General features: G+C 60.3%; 1 protein-coding gene across 1 annotated transcript in view; it reads left to right on the forward strand.

Annotated features, from left to right (window-relative positions):
* Positions 1-24737, forward strand: part of SND1 (staphylococcal nuclease and tudor domain containing 1) — a 128132-nt gene that overhangs the window by 16402 nt on the left and 86993 nt on the right. The window contains exon 10 of the mRNA XM_069801473.1: positions 3459-3572. Coding sequence (XP_069657574.1) covers positions 3459-3572 — 114 coding nt within the window. The remainder of the gene's footprint in view (positions 1-3458; positions 3573-24737) is intronic.

A 24737-nucleotide genomic window follows, 5' to 3' on the forward strand; every position in this document is an offset into this window, starting at 1 on the left:
CGGGCGCTGAAGCCGCCTCCGTGCTCGGCAGAACGCCGAGGTGCTCGTTTGCAGCGGCAGAGCTGACGTAGGAGCTGCCAGGGGGTGGCGGGGTGAGGAGGAGGAGGAGGAGGAGGAAGATCCCAACCTGTCTTTGCACTGTTGAGCAACCGCGGCAAATCAGCTCCGGCTAATTTTGGATCCTGATGCCGTCGCGGTCAGCTGCCGGTGCTTTGAGCGGAGGGGTTGGTTTGGGGAGAAATTAAGGCTTGGCCTCAATTGTGGATTTGATGCCTGTGAGTGGCAAGAAGAAAAGCGGTGGAATAAAAATTTGAAGGGGCTGGAGGCTTTCTCCTGAATTCGCTACGTCAGCTTGTCTTAGAGCACCCAGGGATTTGGGACAGCGCTGCTTAGAGTTGAATACATTACGCTGAAAGCTATCCTCTGCCAAAAGCTGTTTATTGTACGTGGGGCTCAGAGGGCTGTACGACGTTGTGTCGTCCCATCTCCCCGCTGTGGGGCAGGATCAGCCCCCTCAGGGCTGGGGGGGTGAGGTTGAGAGCAGCCGCTTGCCTGGGGCACTCTGGGCTCCGTGGGCAGCCCCTCGGCCGCATCCAGGCTCGCTGGCTGGGCTGTGTGTTAGTTCCTGCCATGCACTGGCTCCAGCACTTTGCAGGTTGGAGGAGGCAGTTGTGGATGAGCTGGGCCTGTGTATATTTTTTTTTTTCTTTTTTTTTTTCCCCCCCTGCTTTGCAAAATGCTCGGAGCCTTCATCGTGGCCAAATCATCTCAGCTCTCAGTGGGATCTGCCAGAGCCAGCCTGGGAGCTGCTGTCCTGCTGAGCTGAGCGCCAGACCCTGCCAAAACCCCTCAAAAAGCAGTTTCCTGGTCGGGGGGGGGGCAGCACTGGCCCCTCTCTCGATGCTGGGTACCACCTCCCAAAGTGCCACTGTCCCTGTCTTGCAAGGTCAGGGTGCAGGAGGTCCCTCCTGGCTTTGGGGATGCTCCCTGTGCAGCAGCCTGTCCCGGAGCCCTTTCCCAGGAGAGCTAACGAGCTGCGCTCGTTACTGCTGGGCAGGGAGTACAGGAGCGGGCTGCCCAGGGGGGCACAGTGGCAGCTGGGGGAATGGCCCCATGGTCCACAGGGGTCCTGCTGGGTCGAAGCCCATAGCGAGGGCAAGCGCGCAGGGCGAGCAAAGCGCTGGGGTGGAAAATTGGAAACCTTGTTGGGATCAACACTCTCAGTGAGAAAAACTTCTCGCACAAAAAAAATATCGACAAGGCACCGCTCTGACCTTCTTGCCCCAGGGGAGCAGTGATGGGGGCGAGGGTGGGAAGCCTGGCGGGGGCTCAGCGGTGGGTCACTGGAGCCCATCTGCTTGCAGGGGCTTCACCCAGCCCTCCCATCCATGCACCCGGCTGGAGGAGCCTGGGCTTGGGATGAAGGCTGTGTCCTGGGGGGTTTGGGGAAGCAGTGCTGGTGGAGCATGCAGGCTCTGCAAGAAGTAGCTGTGGAGATTTAAAAAAAAAAAAGTAATAAAAAAAAATCCTTTCAATCCATTTATCAAAGTGCCTTTTGAGGCAGGTGAAGCCACAATAAATACTGGATAAAGGGAGCTGGCCACAGCAAGCTGAGAAATTGTTAGCAAGAAAAATGGCATGGCCCCTGAGGCGGTGCTGAGTCTCCCGTTTCGCTGCCGTTGTGCCCCCCTCCTGCCCGCGGGGTCCCTGGGGAGGGGGCCGCGAAGCACCTTCTGCTGCTTCTATGCACGGGGCGATGCTGCCGAGCCGGGGCCACAGCTCCTGGCTGGAGGAGGGTAGAGGTGGGCACCCAGGGATCACCCTCCGCTCCCGCTGCCACCCTGCCCTGTCCTGCCTGGGACTTGCAGCCTCTGGGTGCCCCTGCCCCGGGTACCACGTCCTGCAGCATCCCGTGTCCCCGCAGAGACACATCGCAGCTGGGTCAGCCCGGCTGAAGGTCCCTGCAAGTTAATTTCTGCCGGGAGGGGGATGCTCGGGGGGGCTGGAGGGGCTTGGCGAGTCCTTGGTGCCAATTGCCGGCTCCTGCACATAAACCACGGCTGTGCCGGGAGCTGGCGGCTGCCTGCCAGCGGGAGCCTGCCCTGCTGCCGCCTCCTGCCAGAGAACAAATGAGATCTGACCGCAGCTCCGACATGGAAGTGCGGAGTTGCGCGTGATGGATGTGTAATGCGGCGCAGGATTTGCCCCTGGATCTGACCTGCAGCTCCCCTGGCTGCAGTATCTTGTCTTCATGGCTTGCTTTTTCTAAGCCTTCTGCGAGAGGGAAGGGATAGATGCCCGATGCACTGCTGGGGTCCCATCCTGACCCCTCCAGCGGCGAGGATGCCCTGAAGCATGAGATTTGATTACTTCGCTTAGCATGCAAACTGCTTTGGGCTCGGGTCTGCCTATGAAAAGCAAAGGATCTGGGTCCCAGGAGAGGCCGAGTCAGTAGGTAGGGACGTCCCCCGGGGGGGTTTGCTGTGCCGAGAGGAGCCCTGGCAATCCTCGATGTCTGCTTTAATTTTAATTCCTATAATCCTGTTATCCCTCTGGCTAAGCACGTTTTGAGGGACTGATGTGCTTGCTGGGGCAAAAAGTGCTGTAAGTGGAGCAAGTGTGTGCCCTCCTCACTCTGCTTCCCGCCCCCCCCGCCCCCCCAGCTCTGGCTCAGCTCTGGGGGGATGCATGGGGCTGTGCTCCCTGGGCTTGTCATGGATGAGCGACAATGGGAACCTTTTGCTCTGGTATGACTCGGGGGACTGGGTTTGTGCTGGGAGCGGGTAGGGGAAGGTCTGTGCCCTGCCAGTGGCAATACCTGGGTACCTTGTCCTGCTCTGCTTGCTGCCGCTCCGTCCGGACTGGAGAATGGTGTTTAATGAAAACTGAGGAGATTAAAACAGCATGCCCTCAGCCCTGCCTACCTTTGCCACCAGTTTTTCTAATTAATTTGCTCCCTGGGTGCATGGAGAACCACCAGCCAGGACACGCTGTTGCACAATTGTCGGGTGGAAGAGCCTTTGCTGCGGGCTGTGCTCTCTCCCTCCTCTACGTGCGGTCATCCGTCATCTGGTATCGGTGCCTGTGGTCCAGTCCCCTATCTGGTTTTGTTTCTGGAGTGAAACCCTGGGGGGCTGAGCCACGGCACGGGATGGCACATAGCTGGCGATGTGCTGGTGTGCCGCGGCATCACCATCCGGGGACCTCGCAGGGCTCTGGCCAGCGCTGAGCTCCTCGGGCTCGGGGAGCAGGACCACGGATGCACTGCTGAGCCGCAGTGACCCACCGGGCACCGGGAATGGGGTTGGAGCCACTGTCTCCGTGATACCTGTTGGGGGCTGAAGCTGGGGTGGGTCGGGGTGTGTGCCGGAGCGCGGGCATTGTTGCGGCAGTGCCCGGCTCCGGAGCTTGTGCTGTCTGTGGGCATGGTGTTCACCACGGCCTCTCTCCCTCCACAGGTGATGCAGGTGCTGAACGCGGACGCCATCGTGGTGAAGCTGAACTCTGGGGACCACAAAACCATTCACCTGTCCAGCATCCGACCCCCCCGGCTGGAGGGGGACAGCACGCAGGTGACCGTGGGGACGCGTGGCAGGGACGTGACTGTGGGGTGAGATGGGGAGGGTGCTCTGCTCTGCTCCCCAGTGGTGCAGCTTCTCTGATGGGCAGCAGTCGCCGGCGTCCGTGACCGTCCCTGGATGGAGTCCCTTCCCCATGAGGCTCCTCTTCCATCTGGCCTGACCCCCGCCCCAACTCAGCACTCCCTTTTTCTTCTTGGGGGAGCCCCATCTCACGGGATGCAAGGGGCTTTGGGGAAGGTTTGAGCATGCACTCTGATGGCTGCAGGGAGACTGATGCCTCCCTCGTTCCCTGCCTCAGTTTCCCCCTCTGTATTGCGGTGCCATTGTGGTTCTCTGCTCTGGGGAGGTAGAAGAGCCCCGTTTCCAGGGTGTGTGGCTGTGGATGATGCACGGTGGGATGCTGCTTGGGGCTGTGCAGGTGGATGGGTGCCCCGTCGCTGCGGACTCGTGCCCCTCAGTGGATGGACACACAGGCAGCAGGGGAGCTGCTGCCCGGCATCCTCGGGTCCTTTGTCACCCACAGGCTTTGGGCTGGGGCTGTTCCTTTGCTCAGCGGCGCAGCAGCAGCTCTGCCCTCCCCTTCCCCTGCAGCCTGATGTTTGCCCATCGCTGGAGGGGGGAGAAACAGGAGGCTGCAGGGCTGCTGGAGATTATGCAAAGCGTGCAAAACCCTTTGATTTTCCTTTTCTTCCCTGCTGTGCCATTCAGCGAGGTGCTCAGCCGTGCAGCCCCCGAGCATCTCTGCCCTCCACTGTGGGGCTGGCTGGGGTCAGGGGGTGCTCCCCTCCTTCCTCCCTGCATCCGAGAGGAGCGGGCTCCTGTCCTCCGGCTCAAAGGGATGCTCCGGTGTGACTCTGGAGACCTGCAGTATCAGGATCTGATGGGGAAATGCTGGGGACTGAAGTCATCGGGAAAACGCTGCATTGTTCGTGCACAGTTTGGTCTCCGCTGTGCTTGGTTTAAGCATGTTGCAAGCCGGCGTGTACTGGACCTCAAGCCCCGCGCTCGGCAGTGACATGAAAGCACCCGAAATAAGCTCTGCTGTGCGGCTGCGGGTCGCACGCTGAGTCCCCTTCACCTCCGCTCAAAAAACCTCTGCTGGGCTGGGAGCCAGGATGCTGGTTTGATCCCCGTGCCCCTTTCTCTGCACGGAGCGGGTGGTGACGGGGGCAGCCGGTACGTGCCGGCAGGGCTGTGACCTGCGGCGTGGGCACAGAAGCCAGGTGCTGCCCGCCTTTGCCTGGCGGCAACTGATCTGAAACCATCCAAAAGCTCCTTAGGGCAGGGATTTATCTGCTTGCCTCTTCTTTCTTTCTTTTTATTCCCGCCCCCCCTCAATGGCTGATGCACTCAAGAGCTGCTGAGACCCCCGCCAAGCACCTGCATTGTTCCTAGCAGAATCCTCCTCCTCATCCAGCGCCTCTCGAGATGGCGAGGAGCGCTCCCACCTGCGAGCGGGAGGAGGGCTTTCCAGCCGGGAGCAGGAAGCCAACCTTCACCCAGGATTACGCGAAAGCTGCCTTTTCCAGGGCTGGTTTTTTTTTTCCCCGAACGGCACCGATGCGCTGAGCGCCAGCCGGGGCTGGCCTGGCCGCGCTGCCGAGTGACGGCACTGCGTGCCACGGCTCCCCGAGCTGTCGGTGTGCGCAGGGGCAGAGCCCAGGTTGCTGTGGGAACAGTAATTTGGAAATTCCTCCCTCCTAGGATGCCGCCTTGTTTTGTACACACTGAATTATGAATAACTTCCCAGATTAGTTTCTCCCTCCCGCTGTTTCTCTGGCGTCAGCGCCGGGTGGACGGGAGCCGCCGCGAGCCGAGCAGCATGCTTGCACGGCAGGGAGGGCATGGGGTGGCTGCAAAGCGGCCACCGGTGCCGGTTGTGGGGGGGGGACACCCGCTCCCTCGTGCCCCACTGGCATCGTGCGGCGCTGCCGGGAGGAGCGCGGTTTCTTTGCGGAGCGGTCGCGGTCTCCAAGGAGACTGCAGAAAAGCAGCTGCCCCCCGCCACGCTGCCGGCTCCCCTGGCAAAATCCTTTGCTTGCTTCGGCACTGCGGCCCCGGCGCGCGGGCGGTTGCCTTCTCCCTGCCGGCAGGGAGCTGCCGGGCTCGCCGCCGTATGTGGTGCAGCCCAAGGGATGCCCTGAACGCGGGCTCTCCCCCACCTCGCTGGGTCTGGGGTCTCGCTGCAGATGCCCTAGCACACCAAAGTTGCCGGATTGCAGCCAAGTCACTGGTCCGCATCTGGCTTCTCGTTTGGGGAGCTCGTTGTGTGGAACAGGCTCGGCATTTGGAAAGATCTGCGCTTCTAGATTGCATCCAGGGTTTGCAGGTGCCAGGTCCTGCTGCCAGACCCCCCGGCGGTGAGAAGTTACCCGTCCTTACGAGCATGGCCTGGCCAGCGCGTCCCCAGGTCCTGCAGCACCGCTGGGGAGCGAGAGCTGCTTCCATCTTCCTCCTCTCCTTCCTTCTGCTCCAAGAGCTGGAGCAGCCGGTGCTCCAGAGCCCGTCCTGCCCCGGTCTCGGGGGGAGCCTGCGCGGCTCTGACGGCCGTAGTGATGAGATTCAGAAAATACCCATTTGGGTACTTGGCCTGCCACCGCTGTGCCAGCCTCTTGCTTGGGCACCCCCAAACCAAGAGTGTTTCAGGCCCCGGCACTGGTGTGAGCTCTCTTGCCCTTTGTGGTCTCCCCAAGGCTGCCGGTGCGTGCCCTTGCACCATGCAGGAGCGAGTTCGGCCACCCTAGCTTGTGGGTGCCCCAGTTAAACCTCATTTATTTCTTTCTGGGTTTTATCCTTCTTTAGGCCCTTCTGCATCTTCATCTCTGGCTCTGCTTATGCAGTTGCTTAATTACCTGTGAATGCAATTAATGAAATGTTTACGCCCCCCTCCCCTTCCAGATCATTTGTTTTAAAAAAACCAAAAACCATCCAAAAATCCAACAACTGACCAAAAAAGCCCTAGCCAGACGAGCTAGGCACCTTGTTCAGCTGCGTGCCCCTCTCTTCCCCACCCCTGACTTGGTGCTTTGCTTCTTGCAGGGGGGTGCTTTCTGGCCCCGAGCTCCCCCAGCCCCACGGTGCCTGGGGACCCTTGGCTGCTGCTGCTGCTGCTGCTCCCCTTTAATCCCTGCTCCAGCTCCTGCGCTCTGGAGCTTTCTGCACTGGGGGGGCTCAGCGTGGGAGACCCCGATCCTAGCTGCCCTTGCAAAGATGGAGCCTGAGCTCAAGGCATGCACACACATATATATATATATATATATTTTGGGTTGGTTTGGGGCTGTTCTGGAAGGCTTTACCCATGAGGTGTTGCGTGGGGGTCCGGCAGCTCCGTAGCAGAGCGCTGGGGCTCGGCAGCGTTGGCTGCGAGCTGCTTTGCCCGCGGTCAGTGCTAGACGTGTACCCACCATAGTAGGTAGCATGTAGTTAGCGTGGCCCTGCCGGGGAGATCCATCTCCATCCCGCTGAGCGCAAATTGGTCCCAAGGCACCTGATCGAGTAGATGGGAAATGACAAACTGAAAATTCAGCGTAATAAAATCCTACAGCCTTTCATCTCCCGCCTTCATCACCCAGCGCGAAATGAATCCTGAGAGCAGTAGCTGATAACGTTTAATATCTCTATCGCTTGTCTCTGTCGAGGAACATAATGTATTCAGATGAAGATGCATCTCCCCTTGCTGCCCAGGTGCTGGGTCTGCAGGTGCAGCGCCAGTGCCGGCTGGAGCCCCTCGCCGGGACGGCCGGAGACCCTCACCGGGACGGCTCCCTTGGTTCGGGGCAGCACCTCCGCAGCAGGATGCAGCACGGCTCCTTCCCACTGTTCAGTGTCAAAAGCCAAATGTTCCTGGCAATCCTTCCCCAGGCCATGTCCTGCCACCACCATGGGCTTAGCGGCTCGCCGGCCTGGAGGCTGAGCTGTACCGCTGCGCGCACCGCGGCTGGTGCTGCCCTCGCCTCCGGTGAAATTGCCTGGTCCTTGTTTGGCCAGGCTGGAGCCAGGGCTGGTTTCTGCCATGTTTAAGCCCACAGTTTTGAAGCGCTAGCTTGTTTGACAGCGTGACCTCATTTCACAGCTGTGGGCCACATCTGGGATTCGAAACGTGGGGTGCTCCAATCTTTTGGGGTGAACGAGGCGTCTCTGGGCACGGGCAAGCCCTTCCCCATCGCTGCGGCTGACGCCCATCGCTCCGGCATCCCGCACCGCTCGGCCCTCGTACCCCGTGGTGGGGTTTGCGGTCCGTCCGTCTTCGGCCGAAGCAGGTGGCCGGCACGTCGGACCCGACCGAAGGCAGAGCAGCCCGTGTCGCTGGTGTGTGTTTCCGTGGGACGGGAGGCAGAGCAAACCCCCGGGGAGGAGCGGTGGCTGCGAGGGGCTCCGACCTGCCGGATCCGCGGGCGCTGCTGGGTCCGTGGGCAGCAAGCGGTGATTCTGGCTCAGGGACTGGGGCTTTCCTGGGTCTCGGTGTCACCACCGTTCCTGGCGTTCGGGAGGTTTCAGCTTTGCTTTTTTTAATCAGGAATTCGCTCCCTCGGACAGCTAAATTACAGAATCTCGTTAACGGCTCTGTGCTCTAGCAAGCTATATTTGCCCAATTGATGCAACGGCAGTACAAATCTGCTCCAATCCCCCGATTTATCTAAATTGATATCTTAATTGGTAATACTCTTGGAGTGGGGGAGTCAAACACATGGACCCTGATTCAAAGAGAAAAACCAGGGAAAAAAGCCATCCTGCTGGTGGTGGGTTGGATGTTTTTGAAGTCTGAAAGTGGGGCAGTGTCTCCCCTGGCCGGTGTGGGGCTGCGGGGAGGGAGGCAATTGCTGCTGGGGGGGCTTGAGGTTTTGGCAACTCCAGGGCCCCTCCTCAGCCCTGGGAGCTGGAGGGAGGAGGTGGAAAGGGAATCAGGAGCAGAGATGTCCCGGCTCCTTTCCTGGTTGTGCTGCTGCTCCGGGACTCGAAGGTCCCTGCTCCTGCCTGCGCAGCAGAGATAAGGTTGACATTGGTGGTGGGGGATTTCTTCAAGGATTGTCTGGACAGCCCTCAGGCACCTTCCAGCCGTATTTTCTGAGGACACAAAGCCAAGGCTGTCTGGTTTTTCTTGTTTATCCTGGATGCTGCCTCACGCCTGTCACCCACTCTGCACTGACGCTGGTGTTGGGGTGCTGGGGTGGGCTCTTGGGCACCTTTGGGTGCCTCCAGCCCTCTCCAGCTGGAGCACAGGGTGGTGGGTCTCTGGAGGAGCAGGACCCCAGTGCTGCGCCTGCTCCAGCTGCCGGGGCTCGCCGGCTGCCAGCGTGCTGCAGGAGCGACGGCAAGCCTCACGTCTGCCGGGAGTGCGTTTGGCACGGTGGTAGCTAATTGCAAAGCTGACACAAGCGTCAGGGCTGTCACCGCACTGGGCAAACTTGGAGGAGCAGGCACTGCCACAGACAGAAAGCAGTGAAAAGCTGAAAATGTAGGGAAGCTGGAAATGGCTTCAGAAAAAGAAAAAAACAGACGGATTTGGGCTTGGATTTTTTTTTTTCCCGCTCTCAAATGAGCATGTGTGCGGGTTCCTTGGCTTTCTGATATGTTTCCAAAGGCAGGGAACTGCTGGCTCACGTTGGGCTGCGAGCAGATGAGGGATTAGCCAGCCACTGTGCCTGCCAGCCTCCGGAGAGCGGGAGATGTCACCCATGAGGGGTCCTTGTTCCCGGCCGGTGGGGACCCTCACAGCCAGGGATCAGCCGGGCACTGGGGCTGGCAGGGAGGGCGAGCCCGCAGCCATCAGGCTTGACCCGCCGGCTGGTCTCAGCATCTCTGGGATGCAGGGTCCCACAGTGCTCCCGATGCCGCTTCCCCTCTGGTTTCATGGGGTGGTGATGCTGGGCAAAATGCACGTGGCCCCGTCCGTCTGTCCGCCCAGCGGGGCATGACGTGTCCTGCCGCAGGGAGCAATGACGCTGGAAGGTCGGTGCCGGGGCAGCCGCGCGGCTCTGCCACACGGGCTTCGGCTCCTCACGTGGTGTTTGACTGCAAACCGCCGGCTCCCAGAGGTGCCGGTATTTAAGTCCTAACAAGGATTTTTCTGTGCCTTGAATCTCGTGTCCAATCTGTCTTCCAGCAGCGCAGCCTGGTGACCTTCGCCACCCCCTCGCCACCGGGCAATGCCAGGCGATGCCCGGATGAAGGCAGAGCATCGGCCGCACGGCGCGAGGGCGGGTGATGGACAGCAGCCCCCGGCAGCACCGCTGCTCCTGCTCCTCATCATTCTGCCCGCCGGCTCTCTGCCACACTCCAGTAGGTTTTAGAAAGAGCCATATTTTACCCAAACCCCATCAAACGGCGGTACTTTCTCTCTGCTCCTTTCTCTGACACTTGCTGATTGCCTGGATATTTATGGGCAATTGGAAGCGCTTTATAAAAACAACCTGCCCATCTTCCTGCCAGCCCTGTCCGGCACTGCCAGAGCAGGAGCTGCCGGGGGCTGCACAGCCGAGGAAGGGCAGAGGGTGGACCTTGAGGTCAAGGGCAGCCCGGACCCCGCAAGCTGCTGGTTTTGATGCTCTTTGAGATGGATTTATAACCCGGTTTGAGATCTGGGAGACGGGCTGTTCAGGAAGGATCCCGTCCCACTTGTTTTTAGCAATCGCAGCTGCCGTATCCCTAGAAATGAGCTTTTCGCTCCAGCGTTGTGACACTTCGGGGTACCCGATGGCGCGCGGGTCTCGCTGGCAGAGCCTCGGGCGCCTGTGGGTGCCTCATCCTGCTCGGCCCCTCTCGGCGGGAGCCGCCCGTGGTCGGTGCCGCGCTCGGCGAGGCGAGGGCTGCTCGACAGATGGTTTGCAGGTGTCCGCCTGGTGCTTTTCTGCAGCAAGCCGGATTTTGGAGAGAGGGCGGCTGCGCTCGGCTTGGCAGAAGTTTGAACGTTATCTGTGAACGTGGATCGGTTCCTCCTGTCCCTGCAGAGGCTCTTCTGGCATCCTCGGCTCGGCAGGTTCTGGGGAGCGCGGGCGACGCCACGGCCCCTGCCAGGAGAGGCGGCGTTGCGGCACGGCGCGCGGCTGGCTGCATCCCTGCCGTGCTGCTGGGGCGGTTGGGAGTTTGGCAGAGGCCTCTCGGAGGTGGCGCGTTGGCCGGGGAGCGATGCGCTCGGTTTGCTTTGCAAAGCCCCCCCCGGAGCTGTTTGGGTGATGGCACAAATAACGGTGGTGATGATGCCAATGGCGCAGCAGCCCAGGCTTCTTCGGTGCCAAAAACAAGGTAGCTGCTCGCGTCCCCGGCTCGTCGCCCCTAGCCCCTTTGTGGTTCGGTAGCGGCAGCAGCTCCACCGCCAAGCTCTGGCTTTCCCGGGGCGGCACCGGAGCCAGGGTGCAGAGGTGGTTTTGCTCTGCGGCTCCTGCCGCGCCTGCCAGCACGCATCCCTCGGAGGCAGCTCCGGCAGAGCTGTCTCCTCTTGCCTTGCCCTGCCCGCACATCCTCCGCCACGGGCAGTGGCGATCCGGCGATCCAGAGGGCTCTGCCTGCTCGGGAGCTCCCCATCGCTGCCGAAACCCTCAGAGACAACTTGGGGTCCCCCTGGGCTTCGCCAGTACCTTTCCTGCAGGGTTATTTCATGCCTCCCTCCTTCCGTCCCCTGTCCGCATGCCCCTCGGCACAGCGGCGGCAGCTCTCGCTGGTGTCTCTGGTGCAGCAGTTCCTCTGCTGCAGCCTGCCCAGGCCGGCAGCGTGGTTTTTGAAGACGCGTTCATGGCTGGGAAGGAAGGAAGAGTGCCTGGATCTGCCAGCCTGGCAGGAGGCTTGTTGGTCAGCTCCCTGGAAATCCCTCCTGGGAGCCGGAGCCGAGGGCTGAGACGGGAACACGGGGAGGGGGAGCCATGCTGGGACTCCCCGAGGACACTGACTACATGGGATGTGCGCCCACGACTTTCCCTTCTGGGCAATTTTAGGGCAGCAGCCAGGCTGACGCTATCAGATGTCCCTTCTCTGTGTGGCACGTTGCTTTCAGAGTCTCTGGTACCAAGCTCATCTCCTGTTGTCCATCCTAGGGAGGCATCCAGGCTGCTCCCAAACTCGGCTTTCCATCCCTTCCCAAGGAGGATCCCTCATTTCCTTGGCTTCATGCTCATCTCCTGGCTTCTCCCATTGCTTTGGGCAGTTCTTGGTACCTTCACCCTTCTAGTAGTGGGTGGCTCAACGCAACCAGCCTTGGAGGAACCTGGGGGATCAGCCAAGATCCCCCAGGACCTCCAGCTTGTCATCATCCCCCGTTGGCACAATGACGATGGTCCTTGCCTGCAGCAGCTCAAAGCCTGTGGGTCGTGCCCGGCTGGCCAGGATCTCTGCGCCGGAGTTGAATTCAAGGCTACTGCAGCCGAGATGAGCCCTGCCTGGTGAGGGATGCCGTACGGCTCCGCCGCGGCGGCAGACGGATTGCCTGCGAGGGCGGCAGGGTCTGCGTGGAAAGAAGATCTTGTTTCCCTATTTGTTGAGCAGGGTTTGTACTACAAAAAGTGCGCCGCACTCAACGAGCATAAAAGATTAATGAGAAACAAACCCATGAACTCATCAGTGTCTCATCTTCGCTAAATTACAGTTACAAGGATCATCGTAGCTCATCCATGTATTGTGTAACAGAACTGATTGCCGGTGTGGATGGGGCGTGCGGTGAGCCCTGCCACGCTGGCGGAGCAGCGTGGCGTAAAACGCTAAGTGCTCGGGCATTTGGCCTTAATGTATTCTAAATATTGGCAGAGGAGAGGTGCATCTGAGGAGAGGCGGGAGCAGAAAGTGGGGGCACTGGAGTTCCCTGATCAATATTTAATAGGGGCTGCAATAGCTTCCAGACAGAAGACATATGAAGTCAGCATGTTCTTGCAACCTGTTTTCTGCCCTCCGGGTAGCATGCTTTTTCTAGTGTAAAAATGATTAGCTTGCACATCTCTCCACCGTTCCTCTCTCCCTTCTCCCTAAGTCTTTCCACGATGGGAAAGCAATTGTTTGGCATTTGATTTGGGGCTCCAGATTGCTGAGATTCAGCTCCTGGCAGCGCAGCATGCTAAATCCTGGGGTGGGGGTTTTGGGGGGGCTTTGGGCTGATCCAGACCCCTGGTAAAATACCGCTGCTTTACCACAGGCGGGTTTTCCTCCCCCCTGGCTGGACAAGCAGGCGATGGCACAGCCAGAGCCTGGCTCTCGGGAGATCTGTCGGGGCCAGGTACGAGGCCTGATCCGGGCTGGATTAATTTGTGAGCTGGCACAGCTGGGTTCCTGTATGGATTACAGCCTCTGGCATCCCGGGAAATTGCTCATGGCTTAGAGAGCAAAAGCTTAGCGGCAAACAAGAAAAGAAAAAACCCCGAAGCAGTGAAGCAGGCAGCAGCAACGTGGAGGAGCAGAGGCCGGGCTGGTGACGGGCTGCGGGCAGCCGGCCAGCCCCGGAGCTGTGGCTGACACAGGTTCGGGGAGATGGGCAGGAACTTGCCGGCAATTACGAAGCAGCTTCTCTACGAGGCAACGGCTCCGTGACCGCAGGCAATAGCTAACTCGCACCGCGCGGCTCCAGGGCCCGTGTCGCCAGGAGGAAGATGCAGCCAGGAGGAAGATGCGGCTCCAGACCATATGCTCTGCGAATAGCAGCGGCGCTTAAGTGCTTGGTCTTATTGATGCCGTGTAAGTAATAAGCCCTGAAGATGGGTTTGTGCTAAAAGACTTCTCAAACAACTTACATTTAAGTGTTGTAATTCTTCTGACCCAGCAGAAGTGCCTGGTGTTCTGACAGTGAAGCTTTGAGGAGGATCCAGGCACCTGCCAGCTCGCATTTAGGAGGATGACACTCCAGCGGGGCTTTGCATCGTGCTCTCTGGGAGCTGCTCTGCTCGGAGAGGCTTAATCATCTCCAGCGCCTGCAGTCCGCAAGCGTTAAAGCAGAAACGGGCAGACCTGACGTCCTCGGCGCGCGGCCGCCCGGCTTCTCGGGGCGGCTGGGTCTGACGCTGTGCTAAGGCTGTGGCAAATGTTTCTCGGTCTGCTGGGTGAGTGTGAAAACGCTGATGGGAGAATGAAGCTTTGACCTTTTGATCTCATCAGGAAGCTACTGTGAATCCTCTATTGATGGTTAAATTGCACTAAATTAGAGAGGAGCTGTGCAATTCTGCCACATTGCTGAACTGTGCAATTAACGTCCTGCCTAGTAACAGCACCCTTGTGCCTCGGGAAACTTAAGCCCGTGATTTTAGGTACATGATGAACCTCCCTCTGCAAAGGCTTAATTCTTTTTTCCCAGCGGCATATGACTTTAGGAGCCTCTCTGCTCCATCTGGGAGGCAGCCAGAGCCGTCCCCGCTGGCAGCGCTCTGCTCTGCGGGGAGCCACAGCCTCCTGCGAGGAGGTTGAGTTCAGCGCCCGGCGCGGCTGCGGCACCGGCCATCACCCCGGCATCACCCCGGCTCCTGCCCTGTGACCAGTGGGATCGCCCCTTGGTGCCTCGGGGTGACCGAGGGGATGCTGGAGGGCACGGCCGGGGCACGTGTTGGCTCAAGGGCACTGCCACGAAGTTGGCATCGCCTTTGCTGGCTTGCTCCGTCCGGCTGATGGGATACCCCCCGCTCAGCTCCCCGGGGCGGTGAGGGGATACCAGCAGCTCCATCACCGCACGGACCCGCTGCGGCGTTGGGCTGGAGGCAGGAGGGGGAATCTCCCGTGCTGAGAAGCGGACCCAGGCTCGCCGCCTCGCTCCTCCTCCTGCGCTCGGCTTGGTTTGGAGCTGGTTACGGCAATGCGCGCTGCTGCCTGCTTTCTGCCTGCGGGTCAGGGCTCAGCTTTTATGCCTCCAGCCGGGAGCACGACAAAGGCATCCCTCTCTGCAGAGGGGGAGGATTGCTGGAGCGAGCGGAGAGCTCGGTGCCTCCCCCAGCCCCCCCTTGCATCACTCGGGCATTTCAGCTGTGTTAACACCTCCCTCCACGCACCTCTCCAGCGCCGTGCGACGCTCTCCCGGCTCAGAGTAATCATGAATATTCCCCCTGCCATTAGCACCGGCTGCTGGAAATCTCTATTTAGTCGCTAGACATTTGAAGACGTGCAGCAAGGGATGGTGTGCGTCCCTCGCTGGCACCCGCAGCCCACCCAGCTCCTTCTCCTGCGGGTGGGCTGCAGGGAGGGGATGCTCCGGCACGCGTTCGTGCACCTTTGCTGGTGCCAGTTGTCCATGGGGACTGCGAGGGACGGTGCACGCCTGTTCCCACGCTCCAGGGTGGAGGGGACAAAGCTTCGCCCCTGCACCAAACTTCTCTTGGTGCAGCCCTGAGCCCGCTCTTGCCTCTGAGCACCGGTGTGCGGGCAGGCTTTGCTGGTGCCTGGCTGTGGCAGGAGCATTTGGGTGTTTGTCACCCACGGTGATGCCTTGTATGTGAACAGCTCCTGCCTTGGCAGCTCCCGAAATCCCTAGTGCAAGGGGCAAACCCTTGGAAACAAGCTTCCCATGGAGGAGCCGTCCTGGACCTGCAGGGATTGATGCCAGCGAAGCGCTTGTCCCATCCTGGTGCAGGGCTGCCTTGGCACAGCGTAGCCCGGGTATCACCCGTGGGTGTGCTGGCAGTGACAGGGGACGTGGACCACAGGACGTGGAGCTGCCTCTCGAGGTCCACAGCAGGTTGAACTGTCTAAATTTTATGGAGGCTCTGGCTGCTGGGCTGAGGTCTGCTAGGTCGCATTCGGTGTGCCGGATGAAGGGCAGCGGTGGGGCTGGACGGACGTCTCTGCCGGCACCAGCCCTGGCACATCGGTTCCGCATCCTCCTCCTCTGCTAAAGGTGGTGGGCAAGGGACACAGCGTGAGGATGAGGGACAGTGCAGGACAACCCCTCTTCAGCGTTTCCTACCCTGACCCTCTGCTGCAGGGTTTGGGGATGGACCCTGCCTGCACCGTGGACCCTGCCTGCACCGCTGCCAGCCCCACGGCAGCTGCTGGTGCGAAGCGGCTTCCCCGGGTCTGGCGGGGGGGCTGCAAGATTGCCTGCAAGCGGGATGGGATGGTGATGGTGACAGTGATGGCTCAAGATGTCCCGTCTCTCGGTCCCCGCAGAGGGGACAGCAGCTCCATCCTTAAAAGCTTTTTGCTTCCCTCCCAGTCCGGCCGCTGCTGTCCTAGTTTTCGTTGGCTGCTATTCTTCCCCTCCGTCACGTGCGGGTTCGGCACGATGCACTCAAATACGGCTTCATCTTCTGCTGGCTTCTGCGGGCGGCTCTGAGCTGGGCTCTGAGCTGCTCCCACGACTTAAAACACCTCCCTTGACCCGGCACCCGGGGCTGCCGGTGCATCGTGGGGCTGCACTTCGTAGGCTGGAGGATTAACAGAAATTAAATTCCCCAGGAGCAGGGATGCGGTTGAAAGGCGATGCATGTGTGTCCCCTTCCATGCTCCGAAACGGAGTGTGACCCCGAAGCCAGGGCAGTGAGGTCCATCGAGTGACAGCACTGTTATGCATCCCTCGGGGTTTGCGGTTATCATCTGTAATTTGGGGTAACGGTGTTGAAATGGTGGAGGTTTTTCCTTAAGTCCTGAAATGGCTGCCACCGCCTGAGATGGGGAGCCTGCCAGCAGCTGCTGGCTCTTTCGCTCTGAGCGGAGCCTGTCCCCGTCCCCTCAGGGATGGTTTTAGGGCCGGGCTGAAAGGAGGCCGAAGTATCTCCTGGCTTTGCAGAGTCCCACAGCCAGGCTTTGGGTCCAAATCGGCCCCATTCTGAGACCGGTGACCCTGTTTTCACGCTCCTGGTGAGCAGATCAGCCAAAATGCTGCTCGAGACCTAAAAGCCGCGCGACCCCTTGCTCGACGGCCCACGGTGTCGGTGTGCGATGCCCACAGTGGTGCCCCATCCCAACGCATGGGCGGCTGGATTTCGAGCTGCTGAGCTTCCCATACCCGCTGCCGGCTGTTTCTGTCCCTGGCTGCTGGCACGGCATCACACCCACTGCACCCAAAATGCCGGGGAAGGTGTGAAATGCCAGCGCAGAGCTTCGGAGTGCTGCGGTGACAAGCGGAGCTGGAGGCAAAGCGGGTCTGGCTGGGAGCACCAGGGAGTTTGGGGACGCGTGGGCAGCGCAGGGGACCCCGGGTGCCCTGCAGGACTGCCTGGCTTTGGTCAGGGCTAACCTAAACCCACCATCTCTTAACCGACATGGTTTTTGCCCATTATCTGTCAAACTCCACTCGGTCCCCAGCCCTGCCTGCGGTAGGCTCGATGCTCCAGGGATAGCCCTGGGCTTCGGCTGGGCTGTTGGGGGAAATGCAGCGTGGGGATGTCCCAGTGTGGGGTCTGCAGCAGGGGCGGTTGGGGGGGTGCAAGCGTTATCCAGGCTGGGGGTGTCCGTCCTTCACTCTCCCTCCCCTTCCCGCAGGGGCTGCAGGAAAGAATCCCTCCTCCAGCATTGCTAGCCGTGCCAGCTGCCTGTGCTTGTGCTGGTTGGGGCAATTAGCATATTGAATCACTTTCCTCTGAGATTTTGGACAATAAATTACTTTTCGGTCAAAAATAATATAAAAGCTCCATTACGCATGGGTGGAGGCATTTGTGGAGCCGGACTGCTGCTCCACTGGGATTCTGGGCTTGTTAACGCATTTGGGATCGGCTGGGTGGGATGGGTGCTGGGGCTTTGTGCCCATGCCAGCCACCTCCCTTGAGTGCTTTGGGGACAGAGGAGTGGCAGAAGGGACCCCCCACCCTGACCCATGATGGGGACGGTAGCTGCAGCGAGGAGGGAGCAAGGCTGGTCCCATGGAGCCCACCAGTTTGGGGTGGCTTTGCAAGAGGCTGCTCTGGGCTCCAGTGCCTGGTGTGGTGTGAGGGTGCCCGGGTAAGTGGGGTGCTCCATGGTGCACTGAGACGTGGGTCCCTTTCCACAAAAGTGCCATGTTTGGGTGATTTTTGCAGCCGCTGTTCTCTCGTGCTCTGTCCTGTGGAGGGGACCCTGCAGCCGGCTCAGATCCCCACTGCTGGGGCCAGCAACGCGGCGCAGGGTGCCGCTGCCGTCGTCCTCCCCTGCAAATCCCCAGGGATTGCTGATATGAGTCAGACTGGCAAGAGTCCTCCTCCAGCACCGCAACCTCCCTTCCTTCGTTTCCCTCTGGCTTGGAGAGCAACATGGGAAGGAGCGGAGTTGGCGTGGTCTGGCAAGGCACTCAGTCCCAAAGATTTCCTCCAGCAGGCAGCGGGGATGGGGATGTTGCCTCATCTGCCCTGACTGAGCCTTGCTAACAGTTTGCAGGCAGGCAGGGGCAGGGCTGGCCCCCTTTGCTGGGGCAGGAGCTGTGCCATGCCATGCCGTGCCGTGCCACTGTGCCTGCGCCGTCTCCTCCTCCCGTGTCGGCTCCCTCCTGCATCCCGGTGCCCCGAGCATCACTCTCTGCTTGGGGCTGGGTCATGGCAGGACTTGGCATTGCTGAGAGTGGGGACCCCCCCTGGGGTCTGTCCCCGGGGGTCTCTGTCCTGGGGGCTCCCTGGAGGGGGGGGAGCAGCCCTGATGGCCCCTTGGGATGGTGCCGGCATGCTGCTGGTCCTCGACTGGCACAGCGGAGCCCCTGGGGATGCGGGGCGATGCTCGCACCAGCCCGGTTATCTGCTGTGATGCTGCACTGAGTGGGATGGGGGTCTCCGCCACATCCCACCATGGGAGCTGAGCAGGGCAGGGACGCGGGGACGGATCAGCCCCCTCCCTGCCGCAGGAGGGGATGTCTCGGGTGGGGGGTGGGATTTGCCTTGCCTGGGATGAGGCATGTGGTGTGGTCCCTGCGGCGGCAGCTCGGCAGAGGACGGATTCTGTCCCCTCCGGCAGCAGCTGCAACGTGTTGGAGACACGAGTGTAGGTGGGCAGAGGAAACCCCCGCGGGGGCTGCGCGTCCTCTCCGCCCATTCATGGGGCTGCTGAGCTTTAAGGCAAAGATGAGCGGTTGAAACCACAGAGGAAAATATTTTTTAAAATGTTCTGTAAGCCCTACGAGGTCTGCGTTACCGCAAGCAGATGGGCATTCAGCATAAACCCGAGTTAAATAGCATGATTTCTCCAGGTTTTTTGGACAAAAGCGTACCTGGGGAAGACACAAGCTGTGGGTGGACTAAATCTGGTGTTAGGAGGAAGAAAGATGCCAGGGCAAATGCCCTGTCTCCTGTTTAACAGGCCCTTTCAGGGAAAACCTGGGCTGCTCCAGCATGCTCCGGGGGGATGTTCCTGGCCGCCCTTGTCCGTGCTCAGGGCTGTCAGCTCTCTGTGGGTCCCTGATGCCGCTGGTGCATCTCCAGCACGTGACGGTGCAAGCCAGTAATGGACTAGATCCGCTTTTCTGGGGGTCTCAGCTGTGAGGTGTTCAGAGCATCTCGCACTGGGCTGCTTTTCTGGTGCTCCCTTGGCTCGATGAGGGTGTCAGGGGAAGTCAGGTTCATTTAAAATAGAATTCAAACATTGTGGTGGTGTAAAATTAAAAAAAAAACAAACTCAACCCTTCTGAAATTACCGATTATTTTTATACATCTCAATTTCCTCATTAGGGGTGACATTATCTCCTCGTCTGGGGAGAGGTGGCTCTTTGTGCACGTTGCCAAAGCGCCGCTGGTTGATGAATTCCCCGTGGACGGGTAACGTTGTGCTTGGGTGATTTCCCCAATTAGTTCCCAGGAAAGGGCACTGCCTTTCCTGCCGCTACCTAAAGATGCTTTGCCATTTTTGTGGCTGGACAGAGGTTGCAGCAGAGCTGCACACGCAGGTAAAACACCCCTCCAGATGCTTTCGCTCCAGCACCGAAGCCTGAATTGAGGAGTTATGCCACAAATATTCCTCAGCCAGAAATATTCTCCTCTAATGCTGGCGAAACAAAAACTTCAATTGCTTAGAAATTACTTTTTGCAAGAATCTTGATGGGTTGAAGCAGAGGCTTTCCTTGCAAAGGGTAATCCCGTTTTTAACGAGGTAATTTATAGTTGCTGATTACAGCCCCGAACGGTCCTGTGTGAGCAAACACGCTGGAGCAATGAACACGCTATCTGCTGGTGACAGGCTCCCGCGGGTTGAGAGTTGAGAGGGAGATATCCAAAGGATGCCTGTAATTAGCCCAAGCGTTTAATTTAATAAAACAAGTGACTAAAAACATAAGCATGCTGTATTCTAAAAGCGTTGCACATAATTACAAATTATCTTAATTCAGCGCCAGCACAGCCAACTTGGTAATCGCCTCATAAATAACTTTCATTAGCTGATTTCAGCATCCGCGCTCAGCGCTACCTCCAAGGGTATGGGTGATTTGGGGGGGATTCAGGGAAGGAGGGGGCTCCGTGGGGCAGGCAGTCTGGTGTCGGGAGCAGGGCTGTGCGGCATCCATCTGGATGGCCAGGCATGGCCACGGCATCTGCCGGCGATGCCCCTCCAGGCTCAGATTTCGGGGATTGCAAGGGAATGCTGCTCCGGGTGCTCCGGGGTATCCGGGGCATCGCTGGGTGAGTGTCCCCAGCCCACGGGGTGACACCTCTACCAGCGCCGTTCCCAAAAACGCCTGTTTGACCTCCAAGCCCTGTGCGCCGGTGCTCATCTGCTGATATTTTGTGCCGGAACGGCATCTGCAGCTTCGCCTTTTATTATCATGCCGGGAGAGAGATGATGATCATATCGATCGCGTGGTTTCCATTTGTCCTGTGGCTTTTCTGCTGGGGCTGTTTTATTTCCCTGCAGACCAGAGCAGCCGAGGCTTCGCCGTGGCTGTGTGCCGCAAGCTTTCTGCTGCCCTCCTCCCCGTCCTCGACGCTGCCCGGCCTCTGACGGCCGTCACGCTGATGGCCACGCAAGTGCTGTCTTGGAGCGAGCGGGGAGCGAGCACCCGCCAGGAGAGCACCAGCCCCTCGATGAACCGAGGGCGAACCGCTCTGGGGTGCCGTGGGGGGAGCGTGCCCCCACACTGGGGGTCTCCCAGCTGGGGGCTGCGGGTGCGTGATGCAGAAGATGTCAAGCTCCCTCCCCGGGGATGAGGAGGGTCATCAGGAGGCGGGAGACGGGGGCCGCTTACGGCAGCAGGGATGCTGTAATGGGGCAGCACCGTCGGCAGAGCCGGCTCGTCCTGGGCAGGATCTGGCTCATCCCTGTGCCGCAGGAGCGCAGCTCCCGAGAGGGTGCTTGTTCAACGTGTAACACAGGCTGACAAGACAAACAACTTTATTAATTTAAGTCCGCTGCTAATGGGATTGCAAGCAGCCGTGCAAAGGAGGTTTGCGGGGGCACGGAGCAGCTGCGGCCAGCACGGCCGCCCTGGCAGGGGAGCTAGCAGGCACGGTGGGTTTTGTTCCTCTTTGTAAAACCATGGTCTCGTGGATGAGGAGCAAAGCGCTGTTGTGGGGCTTTCAGAGAATTATGGGCTGCAAACTGTGCTTTTGTACCCACTTTTGAGGAGTTAGAGGCGCTGAGCATGGTGGTGACCGGAGATACGGGCTTTGCTCTCGCAAAGCAATTAGAAGTACGGTAGCTTTGGTCTTGGCTGCGCCTGGGCTTGGTTTTGAGCCCAAAGAGGGAGCAGGGACGGTTTCCCGGTGCAGGTGGGAACCGCCGGCGTTGTGCGTGCCTTTTACCTCGGGGATGCTGCAGCGCTGGCTGCCGGAGCGTGCGGCGGGATGTGCGCTGCTTGTGTCGGCAAATGCCCCGGCTGCGTCCCTCTGGGAGGAGCAAAGATGGAGGAACGAGGCTGGGGACCGCCGGGCACCCGCTGCTGGTCCGGAGCAGCACGTGCCGGATGGAAGTTGCAAACTGCAGCGATGGAAGTTCCTGCAGAAAATGCTGTGTCCTGCTTCATCTGTTGCTCCATCGGGCAAGAGGAGCCCCAAAGTGACTGGTTACGGCACTGTGCTTGTCCTGCGCGCGCCTGGGACAGGCTGTGCTGCGCTGCGGCGGGTAAGCATCTCTGCTGCCGAAAGCCGCCCTGCGGTGCTGCCCGCATCCCGAGAGGCATCTGCGTCGTGCAGCCCTGTAAGCCCCACTCCGCTCTGGGGCTGGACCTGCTGGTGTCTCCCCCGTGGCAGCCTCGGGCGCCTCTTGCCACAGCAGGCGGTGGGTTCCTGGAGGGACACCTGGACATTTTGGGGTGAAATCCAGCTATTTCTGCTCCGTGCAAGGGGCTCCCAGCTCAAACAGCTGCTGGTGCATCCAGAGAGGAGGAAAACCTTTCCTTTCCTCTTTTGGGATGCCATTAACCTGGGAGAAGGGTTCCTCCAGGGATGCCTGTGGCTCGGTGGGACCCCGCTTTGGGGAAGACCTCTTCTTGCCACGACCTTCCTGGTGCTGCTGTTCCTCTGTGCTTTTCCTTGCCGGGAGCAGCACGAACACCCCGGTCCCATCGCAGGCTGCTCCGTGCTGGGCTGGCGGCCCCGGTGCTCCCCATCACCGTGGCTGCAGGTCCTCCCGCTCTTCACCGTTGAAACAGGCTGGCAGAGGGAGACGAGCAGGCAGTGTGTGGCAGCAGGCAGAAGGTTTAAATTAGGGCCTCTCTCTAACGTGATTAATAGGTGCCTTCAGGCTTGATGGAGATTGATAGTTGCTGGCAAAGCTGCAGGAGTGAGCCCAGGCGCACGGTGAGAGCAGCCCCGACGCCCTGGGGACGAGACCGGAGCGGTGTGCACCATCAATACTGGGGCTGGGCTCTGACGGGTTTTATGGGGGAGGTGGAGGATGGATGCGGGATAAGACGGGTAAAGACAGCGGCTGGGGTGGAGCGGCCTTTCCCCCTCCTGGCAGCCCCTCCTGCAGGCTGGGTTGCTCTCGTGCCCTGGGCTGCTTTCGGGAGGGGGACTGGAGGACGCGGAAAACTTGCTCCATGCTGGAGGTGGTTCAGCCTGGCCCTGTGTCCGGCCGCAGACCCAGCTCCGTGTTGAGGATGATGACGGAGAAAAAAGCCTTCGGTGCCCCTGTGCCGTGTGCCAGTGACGGGCTGGGCTGCTCCTGCTTGGGGCCACCAAAAACCTGGCTGTCTCCTGCCTTCCCGAGCCGGTTTTGGGTGTGCTGAGCCCCTCATCTGCCGGAGAAGAAGGAGGAGAAGAACTTCTGCAGAGCAGGGAGGACTCGGAGCGGCCGCCATGGCATGTTGCATTGGGAAGCGAGGAAGGTCTGCGCACGCCGCGAAGGGCGGCTGCTGGCGAGCTCAGCCCAGCCGGCACTGCCGTAGTGCCGAGATGCCGTGGCCAGAGTCACCGCCGCCATGCAGGGTCCCCGCTCCCAAGGGGACAGCATCGTCCCCATGGTGCCGAGCGGGTTCTGGGGTGAGGGGGCACCTCCAGCTCCCCCCACCCTGGGTCACGGTGCCAGTGCCACGCAGGGCTGGGGGCCCGAGGGGAGGGTGCTCCTGTGAGCCCTCTCAATACACTTTGATAAAATGCAAAGCGCCTTAAAATGGTCGACTTCCAATTACAAGGCTCCAGCGGGGAGCCTGTTTTGATAATGAAAGCTATTAAAATGGGGGCCTCTCTTTCTTGTTTGGATATGGAGGCTCAGCTCAGGAGAAGTTTGCTTTTCTCCCTTTAATTGGGCTCTGCTAACGATGTTTGAGTAATTCCTGGGCCTGAGGTGCTCTGATACCACCTGGGGGCTGAGCAGGGGTTTGGGGAAAGCCCTCTACCCCCGGGGTGCTGGGACGGCGGGGATTCAGCCACGGTGCTCGCTCCCCAGGGCATCTTCTCCCAACTCCAGCACGGTTGGTGCCGGGAGCACCGTGCCGGCACTGCCGCCCTCCTGCCTCACCACGGTCTCCGCCGGCGGTGCACATTAATATCCCCGTGGGTGCCCGTTGCGGGAGAGGAGAGAGGCTCCCTGGCATCGGCTGGGGGAAGCCGTGCCCTCCCGGCAGGGCTTTGTGCCACCGTGCCGCCCCCACCGCCGGCGAGTCCCCCGCTGCGGCACCCGCGGGCAGCGCTGGCCCGAAAGGGCAACTCGGATGGGTGCAAGGTGACATGGGACTGGCGATGGGGCGAGCACGCGGTGCTGCTGGCTGGAGCACCCACCCGTATCGCTGAGCTGGGATGATGGGAGCGACCAGCCGGGGCTTTTGAAGCTGCCTGCTCTGGGCCGGTGATTTAGAAGAAGGTGGGAGCCGTCCTGTAGCAGCAGCCGCGGGATAACGGGCTTCCAGGGGAAGCTTCTTCCCGACCCCCGTTAGTTCCGAGGCGTCCCTTTGTGTGAAGTATCAGAGAGCTCCCAGAGCGGCCGCTGCCGTTAATCCTCTTAGAGCCGTAACTCCGGCCGGTCTCGTTCGCTGCAGGAGCGGCCGCCGAGACGCTCTGATCTTCCCTGTGCCCTCTCAGAGAGCAGCTGGAGAAGAGCTGCTCTCCCAGCCTGGCAGGGAGGCTGCCGGAGGGGCTGCCGGATCCACCCGTGCCCCTCAAACTCATTAGTCCTCGGCCGCTGCCACAGATGACTCCACTCCTGCACGGCCCCCCGCCAAGACCTGGCTGCGGCTGGGCTGCGGCAGATCCCTGTGCCGGTCCGGTCCGCCCCACCGAGCACGGTGGCACCGCGGTCACCGCTGTGGCCGAGGATGCAGCCAGGTGGGGATGGCGACCCATGCAACCCCTGGGGCTGCCCGCGGGCAGGGCAAAGCAAGGCAAGGCAGGGCTGCCTGCAGTACTGCCCTTCTCTCACTCCAGTGAGGTCTCTGGGCATGCACTCTCTCCTTTATTGCTGTTTAAAAACCCTCTCCAGCTCCGCCGCGGCCAGCCGGCATTTATCACTCAAGTGGTTGAGGGGCTCGTGGTGCCTTGGTATCGAGTGCCCGCTGCCAGGGAGGGGGTCTGCAGGCAAGGAGGGAGCGGAGAACGCTTCTGCAGGAGAGCAGGCAGGCGGCAGAGCAGGCAGAGCGCTGGAGAAGCTGAATACGCACTTCACGCTTTGCATCCAGGAATTGGCACCTGCTTGTGCAAGCTGGGGCCGCCCAAGCAGAGACGCTGCTTATTTCTCTGGTGCGGTGGGAGCCCCTCGTCCTTGTTTCCGCGCTGCAGCACGTGCCTGCGGTCCTCAGGGCTGTCGCTTCCCTGTAGCTGTTTCTGCTCCTGGTGTCATCCCCTTCCTTGCAAGAAGCACTGCCCGGCTCCTGGGACGGACCCGTGAACGAGCTGATGCCGTTTGTAAGAGCATCGCCCACGTGTGTGCCGTTAAACCAGA

This window comes from Haliaeetus albicilla, chromosome 14 (assembly GCF_947461875.1).
Source record: "Haliaeetus albicilla chromosome 14, bHalAlb1.1, whole genome shotgun sequence".
Lineage (NCBI taxonomy): Eukaryota > Metazoa > Chordata > Aves > Accipitriformes > Accipitridae > Haliaeetus > Haliaeetus albicilla.